General features: G+C 40.2%; 1 protein-coding gene across 5 annotated transcripts in view; it reads right to left on the reverse strand.

Moving 5' to 3' along the window:
* Positions 1–17,117, reverse strand: part of CDCA7L (cell division cycle associated 7 like) — a 52,437-nt gene that overhangs the window by 1,447 nt on the left and 33,873 nt on the right. For all 5 annotated transcript variants that reach the window (XM_081882244.1, XM_081882245.1, XM_081882247.1 and 2 more), the window contains exons 2-9: positions 11,799–11,936; positions 8,858–8,977; positions 7,193–7,576; positions 5,968–6,042; positions 4,773–4,958; positions 3,871–4,002; positions 1,181–1,330; positions 840–976 (exon numbers count right to left, since the gene is read on the reverse strand). In XM_081882244.1, the coding sequence (XP_081738370.1) occupies positions 840–976; positions 1,181–1,330; positions 3,871–4,002; positions 4,773–4,958; positions 5,968–6,042; positions 7,193–7,576; positions 8,858–8,977; positions 11,799–11,936 (1,322 nt within the window). The remainder of the gene's footprint in view (positions 1–839; positions 977–1,180; positions 1,331–3,870; positions 4,003–4,772; positions 4,959–5,967; positions 6,043–7,192; positions 7,577–8,857; positions 8,978–11,798; positions 11,937–17,117) is intronic.

Genomic DNA, 17,117 nt, shown 5'->3' on the forward strand with positions numbered 1-17,117 from the left:
GGGGCTCTCTCAGCACAGGCAGGCAAGGGAGGAGGTGACAGCTTTCTCCTGTGCCTCGCAGGGTTCCTTTCTCCACCCCAAAAATGTAAAGGCTGCCCTTGCAGGAAAAGCACTTCAGCAATCCTTCTAAAATTTGGAAGGATTCATTCCCTCAGAAGGGCAACTTGTCTGCAGATTTCATCCAATTCTCCCCCAAAACAACAAGTTATATAGTCAGTGCCTTTAAAAAGCACACACACCATTTTTAAGGTGCTCAGCGCAAAAGCCCCTAGACTTATTTGTCTCTAATTGGGCAGGCTTTCTCCATAATGGAAGAGCTACTTTGTCTGAAATTTTCACTCATTTCTGTCAAAGGGAAAAAAGGTTATAGCCATTTCTTGATTTTCTAATACTAATCAGGAAAGTGGGGGACTTGAACAAACCACAGGCCAAGTTGGACGGCTATAAGGTACCTCTACTCAAGATGAGTTATCTAGTATTAGGTACAAACACAAATAGACATTCAGATAAGTAGGCTAATGTCAGAATTTATGGAAAATCCACAAGCAACTCATAAAGCAGAACTCATGCTTTGAGATGAGAGTGTCTCTACACATCAAGCGATCACATCTCAGTGGGGTGGATAAGTTCTGTTTGGGATGCAATGAACAGACTATGAAACATATAGTTCAGTTACTGACTGGGAAGTTCTTTGTTACCTGCCATATTCCCAAAATACCAAAGTTCAGTGGTTCCTCGTGTACTTCTGTGTTTCAGTTTCTTACAGCTTTTATCACCTGTGTAAATCCAAACAAAATCTGGATGCATACCACTGATATAAAATTCCAATAGCTTCCTACCTTTCAAGATATTCTTTTACATTATCATAACCGTAAAACTTTGCCAAGTGAATGAGCATTCCTGTGGCACAACGACCATCACGTTTGCGACAGTAGCTGCAGTTACAGATCCCACGGCACGGAGGGCAGAACCAGTCCTTAGAGAGAAAGGGGCATTAATTATTTTAGTCAACAAATATAGGTGCTCTGGCTTAGCACAGAAACAGGAAGGGAGGTAGAGACACAAGGATATCATGTTTTTTAAGACTCGTATGCTAGCAATGCATCTACGAGAGCTCCCATAATTTAAGTAGCTTGACAATACATTGATATCCCTCAACCTGAACAGTTTAGATACCTACTGGGTCTAGAAGTGCTGTTTTCACATCTTCTCCATAGCGATTACGTAGGCATGGTCCGCAGAACTGTCCCCTCACACCCCCACAGCCTTCGTTATGACAAACTGTCTTAGTATCGATAGTCTTCTGTCGACACTGATGGCACGTGCTTCCCTAGCATGAGCACAGTAAAAAAGAGAGTTATATAAAGGAACAGTGTTTGGAAATAAAACACGGTAGACTTCTTGAACCAATTCAGATGATGCTTCCATAGAATTTCACAATATTACTGCTAGTGCAACTAGGCTCCCCACCCCCTGCCCCCACATCAAGAGAATACACAGGAGCACTCCATCCCAAACAAAAAAATGCTAAGTCCCCAAGAAACATCATAGTTCGATTTAGCTCCTTCATAATTTAAAGTCTGACTTATATCAAAAGCTCAGAACACTGCAAAAAAATAATAGAAAATTCAGTGGTAGACATCTCTGCTCGGGAATGCTGCAATGCAGATGTGAACTTAAAATTTACACCACAGCACTCTGTGAAACAGGCATAAAGTACTTATGGAGTTACCCATTCAAACTCCTAAAAACTTATGAAGGAGTAACTAAAGCTGTCTCCATACAACCGGAAGCTACAAAAGTATTAAATCAACTGGGACTGCAATCAAACAACTGAAAGAAGGGGATGAGACAGAATTCAGAAAAGGACAGTCAACAAATGGGAAAAAGGGAATAAACCACCAGCACAAAGATGATTTCTCTGTCTGCGGTCCCACTGAAATTACCAACCAAGTCTTACCAAGAGCTGTGAGCTCTATAACCAAAACAGACAAGAACTGAGCTATTATTCTCTTATTTTGTTAGTGACATAATGTAAAACATTTTCTGCTTCTATGGGGAGGTGGTTAATGTTTACATCCTCCCTAGCTCATGAGCCTTTGGCTCTTGAAGGAAAAGACAGACTATTATACTCTCAGCCAACATATGCAGGAATTATTCTGTTGAGGAGTTTGAATGTTGAAGTTATTCCCTTTTGGGAATTCAAAGCATACAGTGGAACCTCAGGTAACGTAAACCTCGGGTTGCAAAAGCGGCAAACGCGGAAGTGTTTTCATGGCATGCACAGAAGTGGTCTCTCCAGTTGTGAAAACTTCGGGATACAGCCGGACCTCTGGAACGGATCCAGTTCGCAACCGGCGGTACCACTGTATTTATTTTGTGCTGATGGAATATGATAACACTGAAATTACTATGATGCACAATAGATATATTGTCTGGTACAGGCTGCATAACTTTAAATTAACCTCGCAGTGCTCAGAGGCGTAGGAAGGGGGGTGCAGGCAGCCCCATGTGTCATCGCTGAGGGGGGTGACATTCAGCGCGCCATGCACCCACCACTCCCAAGCCTACCCTAAGCCCCCTAATGTGAGGGGTGGGTGACAAAAAAAATCTGCACTGGATACCACCTGACCTTGCTACACCTCTGACAGTGCCATACTTAATTGCAGTAATGTAATGTAAATGGCCTGGGTACGCCAGTTAAAAGGGTATGGTCTACTTTAGAGCAAGATAACCCCGACCTTATTTTTTAACAAGACACACAACAACAAAAACATTGATACAAAATCCTTTCTCCAAAGCGGAGTTGGAATGGTACACCTCACAAGGTGCTTCCAAAATGAAGGGAGGTCAGCAATCTGGGTTTCTATCAAACTTGATTTTCAGTTAAAAGACCCTGATGTAAGATTTATCTTCCTCAAAGGTCTGTTTGATTATTCCTGTTCAACATTATGCTCTATTTATGTTTGCAATACCTGACAAGAACAATTTCTGGATGAAACTTTTACATTACTGCATTCATTTAAACAAGGTAAAGCAGGAATAGGTGCTAGCTTACATCTTGTACTTAATGATTATTTTTGATAAAGCAGAATGTCTCAAAACCCACACAAACTGCCTTCTTTGAAAACATCCCTCTACAACATACTACATAAACACAATTCCTTTGATGTTTGGATCAGCTACTATTTTTCTTTCTTTTCTGTAAAACAACTAATTTGTTTCCCTGTATGGGCATGTTCTCTTACTTGAAATTAAAAATAAATTTTTTTAAAAGGCTAATAGAAAGACAATTGTTTTTCTATTAATACCCTGACCAGGTTGGCAAGTCCATTGATGGATACCAGATGGATGTCCTGCCCTGTCTGTTCTGCCGCACTTTGTCATAGTGTCCACACACAAAAACATGATGAGAGTGCAGCTAACATTTAGGGGACTAATGGGAGGGAAGATATCTTGCAGCTCCAGCCATTTATGCAATAAGCTCTCTCGTAATCATTCAACACTTCCTAGAACATCCTTCCACATGACAGCCTCCACCCCAAGCCTGGAGGCTAAGAATTTCTTTTTCTGACAGCAAAAAATAAATGAGGGTAGAGGCTCAGGAGATGCCTGGTGCCATTGGTCTGGTGCTACATGACCCTCCTAAAAGTGGGTTTAGTGTCCCACTGTTTACTAAGTGTCTTCTACATGCAGTCAGCAGGAAAGGACACATCTAAATCAATGCAAACAGTGCTGTGGCAATTTAATTACTACATAAATTTTAACGCCATGTAAAGAAACTAAATAAGTCAAAATAGCTTAATCTCAAGCATTACATGTGCTCAAAAAATTAGTTTCATCAAACCCTAGAAGAAGAGGTGCACCTACCAGGACTTTATCGTAGATTTTATCTTTAACTGTTATTGCAATGTTTTCTAAATCTTCGTCTGTAATATCTTCAACTGTTCGGTTTGAACAGTATTTTGATGATCTTCGTCTTTTAGGTGTCCCCAAGTTGTTCTATGAAAGAAACTCACATCAACGTCTTTAAACCAATGATTTTATGCTCCACTATTCTAAGAACAATAAAACCATATATACACAGAGAGAGAGAGAGAGCGCGCGCAATCCCTCTCATTATTCAAACAGGTGTTTCCCCTGCAACTCAGTGTGCTTCTAGTTCCTTTCCTCCTCAAATTGTCTGCTTAGAACGCAACTGAAATAAAAATAAAAACAACCTCCCTATACTCTTTGTGCTCACTTCCTAACCTTATCACTCTAGAAAGGAGTCTCATTTCTTTCCTATCCTGTGCACATTACATATAGATATAGATATTCCATTCCAAACTGTGCTACGAAAATGTAGAATATCCCCCTCCCCTCATGAACAGTATTTTAGGATTCATATTGCATTTCTTTAAAATACAATACATACTACACAGAGGAATAAAAATATTCTATTTGATCTACTATAATGTATAATGGTTTTTAATTTACAGCATCCATTATTTTCTATAGCTTATAATAAAAACAAATGAACTAATCCCCCCAAAAAAGAACTAATCCAATCATCAACCTTTTGAGACCCATTTACAAACCAGAGATACTTTCCTAGGCACCAAGCACAAATTGCTACCAAGCACACACCACAGCCTATTCTATTTGGCTGCAATAAAATATTGGCTTGTTTTCAGATCACTTTGCCCTTAGTGTTCCAGTCCTTGTTACCAAAAATACTCTGGGGTTAGGTGAGCAACACCAACTAAAAATTGAACTAGTCCGGTATGTACCCCTTTTAGTTTTTTCTTTAAGAGCTTTTGTTGTCTGAAACTGTTAAGCTGCTCTGCAAATCTGACTGCAGAAGCAGTGAAGTTTTCCAAGGCAAATTTCTCTGGGGGGCGAGCATTTCTGGTTGGGTTTGTTCGACGCTCTATCTGGCCTTCTGAAAACATTCTCCTTGGCGTTTTCTTCTGTTTCTAGAAAAAAACAGAGCGTTTTAATGAGTCACCATAGGTCTTTTTTAATTTTGTATAATGTAGCTGCAGTAGTGCCTTTACCTGTTTGTGTTAATGAATAGATGCAACTTCTTTAACCTTTCCAAATTCACCCTTTTGAGGGTCTTGTTTATACCACAGTGCCAATCTCCACATATAAAATGAACTTATTTGGTCCAAACTAAAATTTTACACTTCTACAAATAGCAGTTGCACTCCTCCATCCTGATCTGGGATCCTGGGGGGAGGGATTAACCCCTTTCTCCACTGAACATTTCAGCCATGCTCTCCTTTTTCAAAGCTGCTATTTGCCCCAACTGGAAACACATTTAATGCCTAACAGCATTTGCATGTTTTTCCCCCCAAGTGGATATATTCAACAGGATAATGTCATAGGAGGGGGAGGGCTAATCCCACTGCTCCATGGTTGCTTTTTATAAAAGTCTGAGATGGAGTTCCGTTCACAGTGTTCATCATTATGTCTAACTTTGCCCTTTTCTTATGGCTGTTAATGCTACAGTAGCAATTCTTGTAGTGTAAAACGGAGGTGCACAAAACTGTACGAAGTTGCTCTTCGTACCCTTCAGTTAATTTGCAGGTTTTTTTAAAACACATTTATTCTTTCTGAATCTCCTAAACAGAATGCATATAACGTAAAGCTGGTTATGAAAGAATGCAATTGTATAGTAACTGGAAGGGAAAAGTCACAATATACACTAGTAAGAGCCCAATAATTTCCTAGTCATATGTATACGGAAGGCAGGGAAAAGCTGGTATTTCTGTATGCACACACTTCATAACAGACATGATATTTGTTTTTAATGTTGGCCTGAAAATCTAAGTCCAGAATGTCTCCTAAGAAGCAGTTCTTAAACAGCACTGTATCACTGGGGGGGGGGGGGGGTAAGCACCTATTGGAAAATACAGAAAGCCACACAGCCAATCTTAGCAGTGCATTGCAGGTTTCTGAAAAGTATTTACTGATACTTACCGAAGGAGTTGAGGTAGGGGTTTTAACTGGAAATAAGTCAGGTATAGAATTCAGTTCCGCTAATAACTGAGCAAGCTGAAATGAGAAAAATGACACTGAATTTCTTTTGTATAGATAAATATTTAATATATGCATTGTCCTTTGCGATTTTCATTTTTTCCCCTTGCTTTTCCATTTCTTTGTGTAAATTATTATGGTTTCTTTGATGTGAAATTATAAGTCCTGTAATGCTACATCTTAAGAAAGTAAATCTGTTTATAGCTGTTGAAAGTAAATCTGTTTATAGCTGTTCAGTTTCAAACTGTGTTTTCAAAATACCAAAATTAAAGTGCACATTTTCAAAATTGCAATGACTCCACATATTAATCCAGTGTGGTTGGGTTTTGTCATTAACTTGAAAGAAGATACTGTAATGTGGTGCTTCCTTTGAATAAAGCTGTATGCCACAGAATATGTACCCCACCTGCATTGTTAAGAAAGCATTCAAAAGTTCTTCTTCTGTTTTAGATTAACTTAGCTTGCTGACATCCAAACACGGACTAACTGTGGTTAGCAGAGGCAAGCAACTTCAAATCATAGTTTATGAAGCCAGCTTGTTTTCACTAACCTCTGGCTTACAGTAGCCAGAGTTTAGAATTTGGCTGACATTGCAAACTGTGCTTAATCTAAAACAAATAGAAAATTCTGATGTTAGTACCTGCAAAGAGTTGGAGAGCCCAGAAACTTAAGGCTCATTCTCATAATGCTCAGCCATGCTTTAGCAGAGGGATGGGAAATCTGTGACCCTTTAGTCATCAAATTTTGAAGGCGTGCCAGTTCCCTATCCCTGGTTCAGTGGCATGACCAAATGCTGCTATTAACAGTTGCTTTCAGATTCAATTCAAGGTACTTTGTGCCTTCTTTTAGAGAGGCCTGACCTGAGCATGCATAGGGCTAGGCATTCATAGTGTTGGTGCTTATATTGTGAGCAGCCTGCCCACATTTTTGTTCCAGAAAGCTTTTTCAGTTTGACTATAACAGGCTATGTGTTTTGTGTTGCGCACTGATATAGTAAGGTAAGGCAAATTAAATTTTTAAACATACATATACTTTGGGTCTAGAATTGTCATGTCCGTAGCAGCCTGCAATTTCCTTCCGTCTTCTTCGTTATTAATGCAAACTAAGACTGTTGAAATATATTTTTACAGTTTGTGTACGACAATGTCACCTGCATCCCAGTTCTTACCATGGCTTTATTTTCTTTTATATTCATGGCTCTTTTAAGCAGTGCACTAGAGCTTTCATTTGATGCCTCTTTAGAATCTTCCTCTTTAGAATCTTCCTCCGACCCTGAAGATGCTTCCTGATCTGCCACTTTCCAAGTTTTATTATTTTTTATTTGTGTAAGAGAGCAAGGGTGTTTACTGTCCATCAAGCAGAACTTAGAAGAACGTCTTTTAGGTGCCCTCTTCTCAGCAGATTTCTTGGTAGGAAACTGCAATGCCACACGAAGGCCAAAGCTACTTCTCCTGGAGGAAGGATTTGCTCTGCCTTCTTCCACTTCCACTTCTTCTTCTGGTTCTGCCGCCATCAAGGATAATGGATCATTTTCTGGATCTGATTCCACTGCCTAAAAACAATGCATGAAACAATCTATAATAAAATTGCATCTATCATGCAATGATTTCCAGTTCCACTAAGGAATGAAAAACACCATTTTCATTATTTCTACACAGGCCTTACTGAAAATGCATGTTTTTAAAAGTAATCTGACTTTTAATTTAAATGGACTAATTTCATGTAAATCAAGACAGCCTTGAGCATAGGGACACATCACTCCTTGTATGTGCTGCAACAAAACAAGGCCAAGAATGTTATAAATCACGACGATGCTCAATCATAGACCAAAAATGAGGCTCTAGAATAGTCAATGAATTAATTGCAGAAACACTACTGACTTCACAGGCACCATACTTTATCTAAAGTCCTCCAACAAATAATGCATAACACTTAATGTACAGAAATTAGTTGGGTGTGCAGAACTAAGCTTGCAATTAATTTAGGCTGTAATCCTATACACATTTGCCTGGAAGTCTCACTGAATGCAAAGGACATTACTTCTGAGTACATATGCGCAACACTGTTTTGCAATAAATAATTCCAGGTTGAGGATCACAGCTCAGTGGCAGACTATATAGTATATATAGGATCAGGTAGCAAGTAGAAGTTGCATGCCTAAGATCATAGAATCATAGAATCATAAAGTTGGAAGAGACCACAAGGGCCATCGAGTCCAACCCCCTGCCAAGCAGGAAACACCATCAGAGCACTCCTGACATATGGTTGTCAAGCCTCTGCGTAAAGACCTCCAAAGAAGGAGACTCCACCACACTCCTTGGCAGCAAATTCCACTGTCGAACAGCTCTTACTGTCAGGAAGCTCTGGGAGAGTTCAAGCTGGGATTTAAATCTTACTGTCCCTTCACTGCACAATAACAACTTAGTTTCACATGATAAAAGGAATGTGATAAAACATTATCAGTTTCACATGATAAAAGGAATGTCAAAAGACCCAGACCGTGCTACTTGGGAGAAATCTCCTCTGGACAGTAGGCCAACAGTGACATTGGAAGGAGCTGCAGCATTAGTTACCAGTTCTGATGTTACCTTTATGGTATAGAAAGGAGATAAATTGCAGCAGTACCCACACTGCAAAGCTCAATGTGAGAAGGGGTATGAGAAAATCTTGTTTAGTAGGCTGTAAGTTTCAATCAATTTTTTGCAGCCTTCTCAGTCCTGAACCTCAGTGCAAGTCACAGTCCTAAACCACAATATTTATTAAAACAAGAGGCAAATCCACAGGAGAGACCAAGGTATATGAAGATAAATATTATGAAAAATGTGGCCTGTACCTCCATATCATCCTCTCCATTTACTTCAAATCCTTCAAACGCTTCATTTTCTGACTCGGTGTCTTCTCTGAAAATCTCTCTCAGTTTCTCAGTCAGGTACTTGGGCTGACAATGAATGTCCTGCAACACCAAGCACAAAACACATTGTTCACTGAACAATGAAGCAAAAAGGAAAACAGCCAAAAGATCCTCTCTATCAAAATCAGAGTAGACTGCTTAACAGTTTACTGCATAGATGATGTGAACCGGGAAAGAACAAAACCCAGCTGAAGGAGATGGGAGGGTAAATGCAACCCTGGATAAAGCAACCAAGATAATTCAGGTGAGCAACTCCTTCCTGCTCCCCTCCCTTTGGAAAATGCAACTTTCTCCTTCCACTGATGTGTCTTTAAAATGTCTACTCATTGGCTTGAATACTAAGATAACTGGTATTGGCTTGAATACTAAGATAACTTTAGAAAGCTGAAGGAAGAAAAACTTCCCATCCCTTCCCCAGCTCTGTAGCCATTATAAAGATGCCTTCCTGAACATTGCCACCCCCATGTGTGTGTGTGGGGGGGGGGGGCAATAGGCTTACCTTCCATTAATTTCTTAATAAAAAAAAATTAATCAGCTGAGATATGAAAACGGTTAATGCAGCATAAGGTTATAAAACTGGCATGTGGGGAAGGTGTGGGAGAAGGGAGAAAGGGGGAAGAAAGGGACCCAAGACTTACTTGGGGCAATTGCGCCTACCCCTTCAGCCCCTCATGTACCATCCCATATTGTGCCCATCCAGAGCTTTCTCAGAACGGCAGGAAAGGACGAGGAAGTTTCCTTCCTTTCTTAAGGTACCTTAGGAGTCAAGCCAATATGTTAACACAGTCTGAATGTCTGTCTCTCTCTGGCCAGATCCACACAACATTTAAAACATATGCAGCACATCTTAAAGCTCGTGACTCCCCCTGAAGAATCCTGAGAACTGTAGTTTGTTAAGGGTGCTAAGAACCAGCTTTGTAAGGGTGGAAACTACAGATCCCAGGTTTCTTTGGGGGAAGTCATGTGCTTTATATGTTTGTTGGAAGTGTTTTAAATGTATGGTGTGGATCTGTCCCTCCCTCCCTGTCCCCACCATCCCATACTCACGCAGTGTAAGTAAATAACTTCCCATGATTGCTCTAGTATCAAAAAGTTATAGAGGTGTTTTTTCTTCTTGCAAGTTGTTTTCACTTTAATTTTGTTTTATTATGCACATAGAAGAGTCACAATGAACTTTATGAAATCAAGTGGAGAGGTTTGTAAAAGAAACTATTTCTAAGCACCTGTCAATCTTTCTACCTTTCTAAGGCTTTCATTCTAAGGCTAGTGTAGGGCGGGGGATGGGGGATTCACATGCCTATGCAGAAAACATCAATCTTTGTAGAGTCACAACTGTGCATTATGAGAGCAGTTCCCTTGTTTTTCTTTGCCGCTTCCTCCTGCCATGCAAGACTAAATGACCTTTCATACAACTGCACTTCACTAAGTATCTTTATTCCCTTTTACAATGCTGCCCTCACTTCCCTGTATTTAATTATACACTTCTTTATATTGAGATAATGTAAGTGAAAAACAGTTACAATAGATTAAGAGGAAAACTTTGAGGGGAACACAAGAGAAAGAATCATTTATATACTGTTCCTTTAAACTCGAAAATCATCTCCTATGATAATTGGAGGGGTTCTCTTTGTAAAATTACTTCTTCTGCTGATAGCTGCGGTGCAGCTGCTTCAGAGTGGGGGGGAGCGTACACACAAAAGGAAAGTTACTTTAAATGAGAAATTGTATTTATAGTTGAGACAGATTGAAACAGGAATGTTGACATGGTTCTTGGAGCAGGATGTACATATCTCCTGGAAGGGACCTCACAGATAATTCAGTTCAACCCCGTGTCAATGCAGAAAATCTGCAGCTGCAGAAATATTCCTAGTGAAGCAGAGTCCTCCAGCATGGTGTCATCTGCAAGTGTCATTAGCTTTGTCTTTATTCCTTGATCCAAGTCATTTATATCAAAAATGCTGAAGAACCCTGCAGTATCCTACTTCTCACTTCTCTTAGAAATAAGAGGACCCATTGATGAGCACTCTTTTGACATAGGCTACAATTCCACCTATCAGCAACACTGTCAAGTACACATTTTACCAGCTTTTCAATGAGAATATTGTGGGGGACCTTGACGACAATCTTGCTGAAATCAAGATATATTACATCTACAGCAGCTCACTGATCTACCAAATTGTTGTTGTTGTTTAGTCGTGTCCGACTCTTCATGACCCCATGGACCAGAGCACACCAGGCACTCCTGTCTTCCACTGCCTCCCGCAGTTTGGTCAAACTCATGTTGGTAGCTTCAAGAACACTGTCCAACCATCTCGTCCTCTGTCATCCCCTTCTCCTTGTGCCCTCAATCTTTCCCAACATCAGGGTCTTTTCCATGGAGTCTTCTCTTCTCATGAGGTGGCCAAAGACTACCTCTTAATAAATCTACACATTAAACCTAAGGTTAGTCAAGGCATTCTTTGCTTTTATCATTCCTACTGCAATTTGTTAAACTGACCTCAGACATCAAAGCAGCAACTATTACTAAATCACATTCAAGCAAATATCTGGGTGGATTATCTTCACCAAGTTGAAAATTAATCATAAACTGCCAAAGGGCAGTGGTATGCATACATTTAGGCTATAGTCATGTCCTAAGCCTTGCTGTAATCAGAATCAAGCAAGTTTAACATGGAAGACATAATCAAGTCCTTACTATCTGAAACACGGTGAAGTCAATGTATTAAAGAGATTTAGATTTAGGACACTTGAATTTAACTCCTACCTCTGCAACAAACAGCAGTGCTTTTCTGCCTCATTTATTTCAACAGGAGAGTTAAATATAATGTTTCAGATTTATAGGAGATTTACAAGATTTCCCTACCTTTTTTCTTGACTCTAGTGAATCAAAACTCTCACAGCTGTCTTCCAGTGACAGTGTTTCCATGGGAACATCTGCTCCAAACCCAAGAAAATCTTCATCATCACTCGGGGTATTAAATATATCAGCCAATTTGAGCATCTGTTTTCAGTTCGTAAAGAGAAATGGAAGATAAAGTTAGCTATAGTAGTTATTAGTAGCATCTTTCACAAGAATGGCATGTTATTAACTCACCACTCAGTTCAATTAAACATACATAGTACACATGAAACTACACAGGTCAAAACACAGAGGATGCTAGGAAGGCTGATTTAGGTTGCAAATCACTTCACACTTCTCAGGAGTAAGGACCAGGTGCTCACTCACCCTTGTCACAGCAGGATGGAACCCTGGCTCTGTCAAGAGATAGGAACCCAAACCTGGCCCTACAGGCAGAGAGAGGCAATCCAACTCCCCATTGCAGCTCAAAGCTGGTGCTATGCAGCTTCCCTCTGTGTACGAGAGACCTTCTGAGCTCAGAGCAAACGGATGTCCCTCCACTTCTCCCTTTCAACCCTTTCTTCTGCACCCGAGGAACACCACAACTCTGAGCATCTGCCAGGTAGTGAACCAAAGTAAGCCTCTGCCCCCTTCCAGCACTGTGCTGGATGGACAGTTGGAGTCTTAGCTCCAATTTTAAGAGATGGAAAGAGAAGTAATTTCTTCCTGGCCTCCTACAGTGGAGGGATCGTAAGGGATTGCAGATTCCCATGTCATTTAATTGTTTTTAAATTATATATTAGTTTTCACTGTTGATACACAGTTCCAGTCTTATCAACTTTTACAAATTATCTCAGATTTTGTATTATCTCAGGAGTTTGTAATACCTCAAGAACACAGGGTTGTGTCCAATGCTAATCTTACTCCAAGCAGACCCAGTGAAACCAATGGTCAGGATTCACTTATGTTTATTATTTTCAGTGTCTCTATTCTGAATAGAACTTAGTTGGCTACAACAACCAGCCTCTTAACTTTGTGATGTTTCAAGTGCAGCTCTAAGACAGCAAGCCAGTTCACCACCCAGAAAGGAGGATATTCTTCAAATGTTTAAAAGAGCACCCTAAGGGTTGGAGGGCCTATGAATTGAACTGAAGAAATCAACATTACAATGCTAAAATTTTAGAAATATATTTGGTATGCACTGCCACTATACAGTGGTACCTCGGGTTAAGAACTTAATTTGTTCTGGAGGTCCGTTCTTAACCTGAAACTGTTCTTAACCGGAGGTACCACTTTAGCTAATGGGGCCTCCCGCTGCGCCGCCGGAGCACGATTTCTGTTTTCATCCTGAAACAAAGTTCTTAACCCGATGTACTATTTCTGGGTTAGCGGAGTCTGTAACCTGAAGCGTATGTAACCCAAGGTACCACTGTATATGCAAATACCTATGATGAAGTATCACTAGAATATTCCTCAAACTCTATTCACTACCTGAGAAAATGTGTAAAACAGGCAGGCATTGTCTAAGTGAGGCTGACTGGTTTGTTTTTAATATGAAGTTCACAATGATAGTGATGATGAAGAAAAAGCAAGAATTAGAAAATCTAGGGGGGCCACTAGGTGGCGCATCGGAAGATGGCTGACAATAACATCTCTCCGACCCACACGAGGTAATTTGGAGGCTATGATGGGGGTAATTAGCCTCCTTAACGCCCCCAGGATTATGGGGGGGGGACGGCCCTTGCCTGCTGTGCCCTATACCACCCCCGAATTTGTGGGGGTGGGGGCACTAGGCACAAAGCCCTCCTGTGGGATTTTCGGCACTCCTCGACGCCGTCCCCGATTCGCGCCGCTGGTTGCAATGTTCTTTAAAAGAAACAATTTGGACGTGATTAATTGTACATACATCAAGGAAAAAGGGGAGTAAATACTGCTGACAGAAGAGATCTCTGATAACAAGACAACAATAAAATACGAGAAGAACGTCAAGATACGGTATGACAAATGACTGAGGGGGGAGGGGGGAAAACCTGCCTCTACCTTTTTATGTGACTTAACAAGAATCCCCCTCCCCTAATGAGTCAGAAATTAAGGACTTAAGCTGTGGATTTAAGGCTGTGTGGAGATAAACTTTCGATCCAAAGCAATGTTTCAAGATGAAGCTGGAAAGCTAAGAGTTTTGGAGTGACGCAGTCAGGAAAAAATGCCGTTCGCCATTTTGTGAGGCATTGTGGGAGCTCTTGGGTCTGGGAGGAGAAAGAGAGAAATAGAGTTGTTTACATATCGTGAATCAACTCCTCGGTGGGACTTAAGAGCGACAAATGCCAAAATTTACGATGGAAAAAGTGATGTTATCTACGAAGGAGATATATGGAAACCATCTGGACTTAGTGGAGGAACGGGAAATCCACACAGGATTATTACACTTGCTATCGGCTTAAGGAGACTAACAGAAGAGATCGTAAAGGAAAAAGAGAAATTATACGAACAAGATATGATGTGGCAACACCAAGATAAGACTGGATAGAATTATGAACTTTGTTTGGACTGATTGGGACTGATTTGGACATTAACGCAGTAATAAGAAGATGATCTGAATTCCCCTTTGGATCTTGAAGTATGGGTTCCCCCAACAAAATTTAAAAATTTGGCTTTGTAATTCGGAATTTATATGATGTGATTTAATTTGATGTGATTGGCCAGTTAATAAAAATTATTTAAAAAAGAAAAAGAAAATCTAACTCCAGTATATACACTGTACATTTTCCCTCCACACTCAGACACGTTTTTATATGTTATTTTTATAACATGTTTTTCAGCACTGGAAAATAATTACAGAGTATGCAATTTTCAATTTTCACTTTCCATAAACTTACAAATTGTGCTCACATTCCCATATTTCTTTTCTTCATTGTTTCTCCCTGTTCTCATTTGAGACACTAACTTATATAACAAGGCTGTTTTCTCCTTATTTTCCTCATCCATTCTGATATAGGGAATATGTTTAGGGAAGTTTTTAATATTTAATGCTGTATTGTTTTTAACACTTGATTGGAAGCCGCCCAGAGTGGCTGGGGAGACTCAGCCAGATGGGCGGGGTATAAATAATAAATTATTATTATTATTATTATTATTATTATTATTAAGGTGGTTTTTTATTTTTCCAGTGAGGACCAAGGAATAGCCTTACACATATTAGAAGCCATGTAACTAAGTGTTTGCCAGTTTTCCACTTCTGCCCAGATTGTGTACAAAAGAATTGTTTTGAAACTTCTTGGTAATTACATTTCCTGTATAATTTCCAAAATACACTTATTAAAAATGATAGTACTGTGTTGAATAACCAAGTCCGTTCTTCCAGTTACATATGCTATTTACCAATCAGTAAATCTTCCACTTCTTTTTAAAAGTTGGGGATAACTGCTTATCCTTAGTATGATAACATTTGATATATTCTGCTTATTAAACTATTTGATCTGGATTAATCAGAAGCTTTTCAAAGGGACTGTATGCACCCAGGGGTTCATATTTGGCTTTCAGTTCTGCAACAATGCTTAGGGGGTTTAATCAATGAAAATAACAGACTATGAACTGTTGCCCAATAAGTTTGGAAAACAAAACATGCTGAGATTTATAGATGGATAGTGTAATTTATCCCCTTCATGGATCACTGCCTTGTCGTGGCGAAGGGGCTTGAATAACTCAGAGAAGCTATGAACTATGCCGAGCAGGGCACCCAAGATGAACAGGTCATAGTGGAGAGTTTTGACCAAACGTGATCCACCTGGAGGAGGAACCGGCAAGCCACTCCAGTATCCCTGCCAAGAAAACTCCATGGACAAAGACAACAGGCATATAAAAGTTATGACACTGGAAGATGAGCCCCTCAGGTCGGAAGGTGTCCAACATGCTACTGGGGAAGAGCGGAGGACAAGTACAAGTAGATCCAGAGCTGATGAAGTGGCTGGGCCAAAGCCGAAAGGACGCTCAGTTGCGGATATGCCTGAAAGCGAAAGGAAAGTCCAATGCTGTAAAGAAAAATATTGCATAGGAACCTGGAATGTAAGAACCATGAACCTGGGTAAGTTGAATGTGGTCAAAAATGTGATGGCAAGAATATTGACATCCTGGGCATCAGTGAACTAAAATGGAGAGGAATGGGCGAATTCAGTTCGGATGACCATCATATCTACTACTGTGGGCAAGAAACCCGCAAAAGAAATGGAGTGGCCCTCATAGTCAACAAAAGAGTGGCAAAAGCTGTACTGGGATCAAAAATGATAGAATGATCTTGATACGAATCCAAGGCAGACCTTTTAACATCACAGTAATCCAAGTTTACTGGTGCTGAAGAAACTGAAATTGACCAATTCTATGAAAACTTACAACACCTTATAGAAGTGACACCAAAGAAGGATGTTCTTCTCATTATAGGGGATTGGAATGCTAAAGTAGGGAATCAAGAGATAAAAGGAACAACTGGCAAGTTTGGCCTTGGAGATCAAACCGAAGCAGGGCAAAGGCTAATAGAGTTCTGTCAAGAGAACAAGCTGGTCATCACAAACACTCTTTTCCAACAACACAAGAGACGACTCTACACATGGACATCACCAGATGGGCAGCATCGAAATCAGATTGATTATATTCTCTGCAGCCAAAGATGGAGAAGCTCTATACAGTCAGCAAAAACAAGACCTGGAGCTGACTGTGGCTCAGATCATCAGCTTCTTATAGCAAAATTCAAGCTTAAACTGAAGAAAGTAGGAAAAACCACTGGGCCGGTAGGATACAATCTAAGTCAAATCCCTTATGAATACACAGTGGAAGTGAGGAACAGGTTTAAGGATTTAGATTTGGTGGACAGAGTGCCTGAAGAACTATGGATGGAGGCTCGCAACATTATACAGGAGGCAGCAACAAAAACCATCCCAATGAAAAGGAAATGCAAGAAAGCAAAGTGGCTGTCCAATGAGGCCTTACAAATAGGGAGGGAGAGAAGGCAAGCAAAATGCGAGGGAGATAGAAAAAGATACAGGAAACTGAATGCAGATTTCCAAAAAAATAGCAAGGAGACACAAGAAGGCCTTCTTAAACGAGCAATGCAAAGAAATAGAGGAAAACAACAGAATGGGAAGAACCAGAGATCTGTTCAAGAAAATTGGAGATCTGAAAGGAATATTTCGTTCAAAGATTACCATAATAAAGAACAAAAGTGGTAAGGACCTAACAGAAGCAGAAGACATCAAGAAGAGGTGGCAAGAATACACAGAGGAATTATACCAGAAAGATATGGATGGCTCGTACACCCCAGGTAGTGTGGTTGCTGACCTTGAGCCAGACATC

The sequence above is a fragment of the Podarcis erhardii genome (genome assembly GCF_964252035.2).
Source record: "Podarcis erhardii genome assembly, chromosome: 12".
NCBI lineage: Eukaryota > Metazoa > Chordata > Lepidosauria > Squamata > Lacertidae > Podarcis > Podarcis erhardii.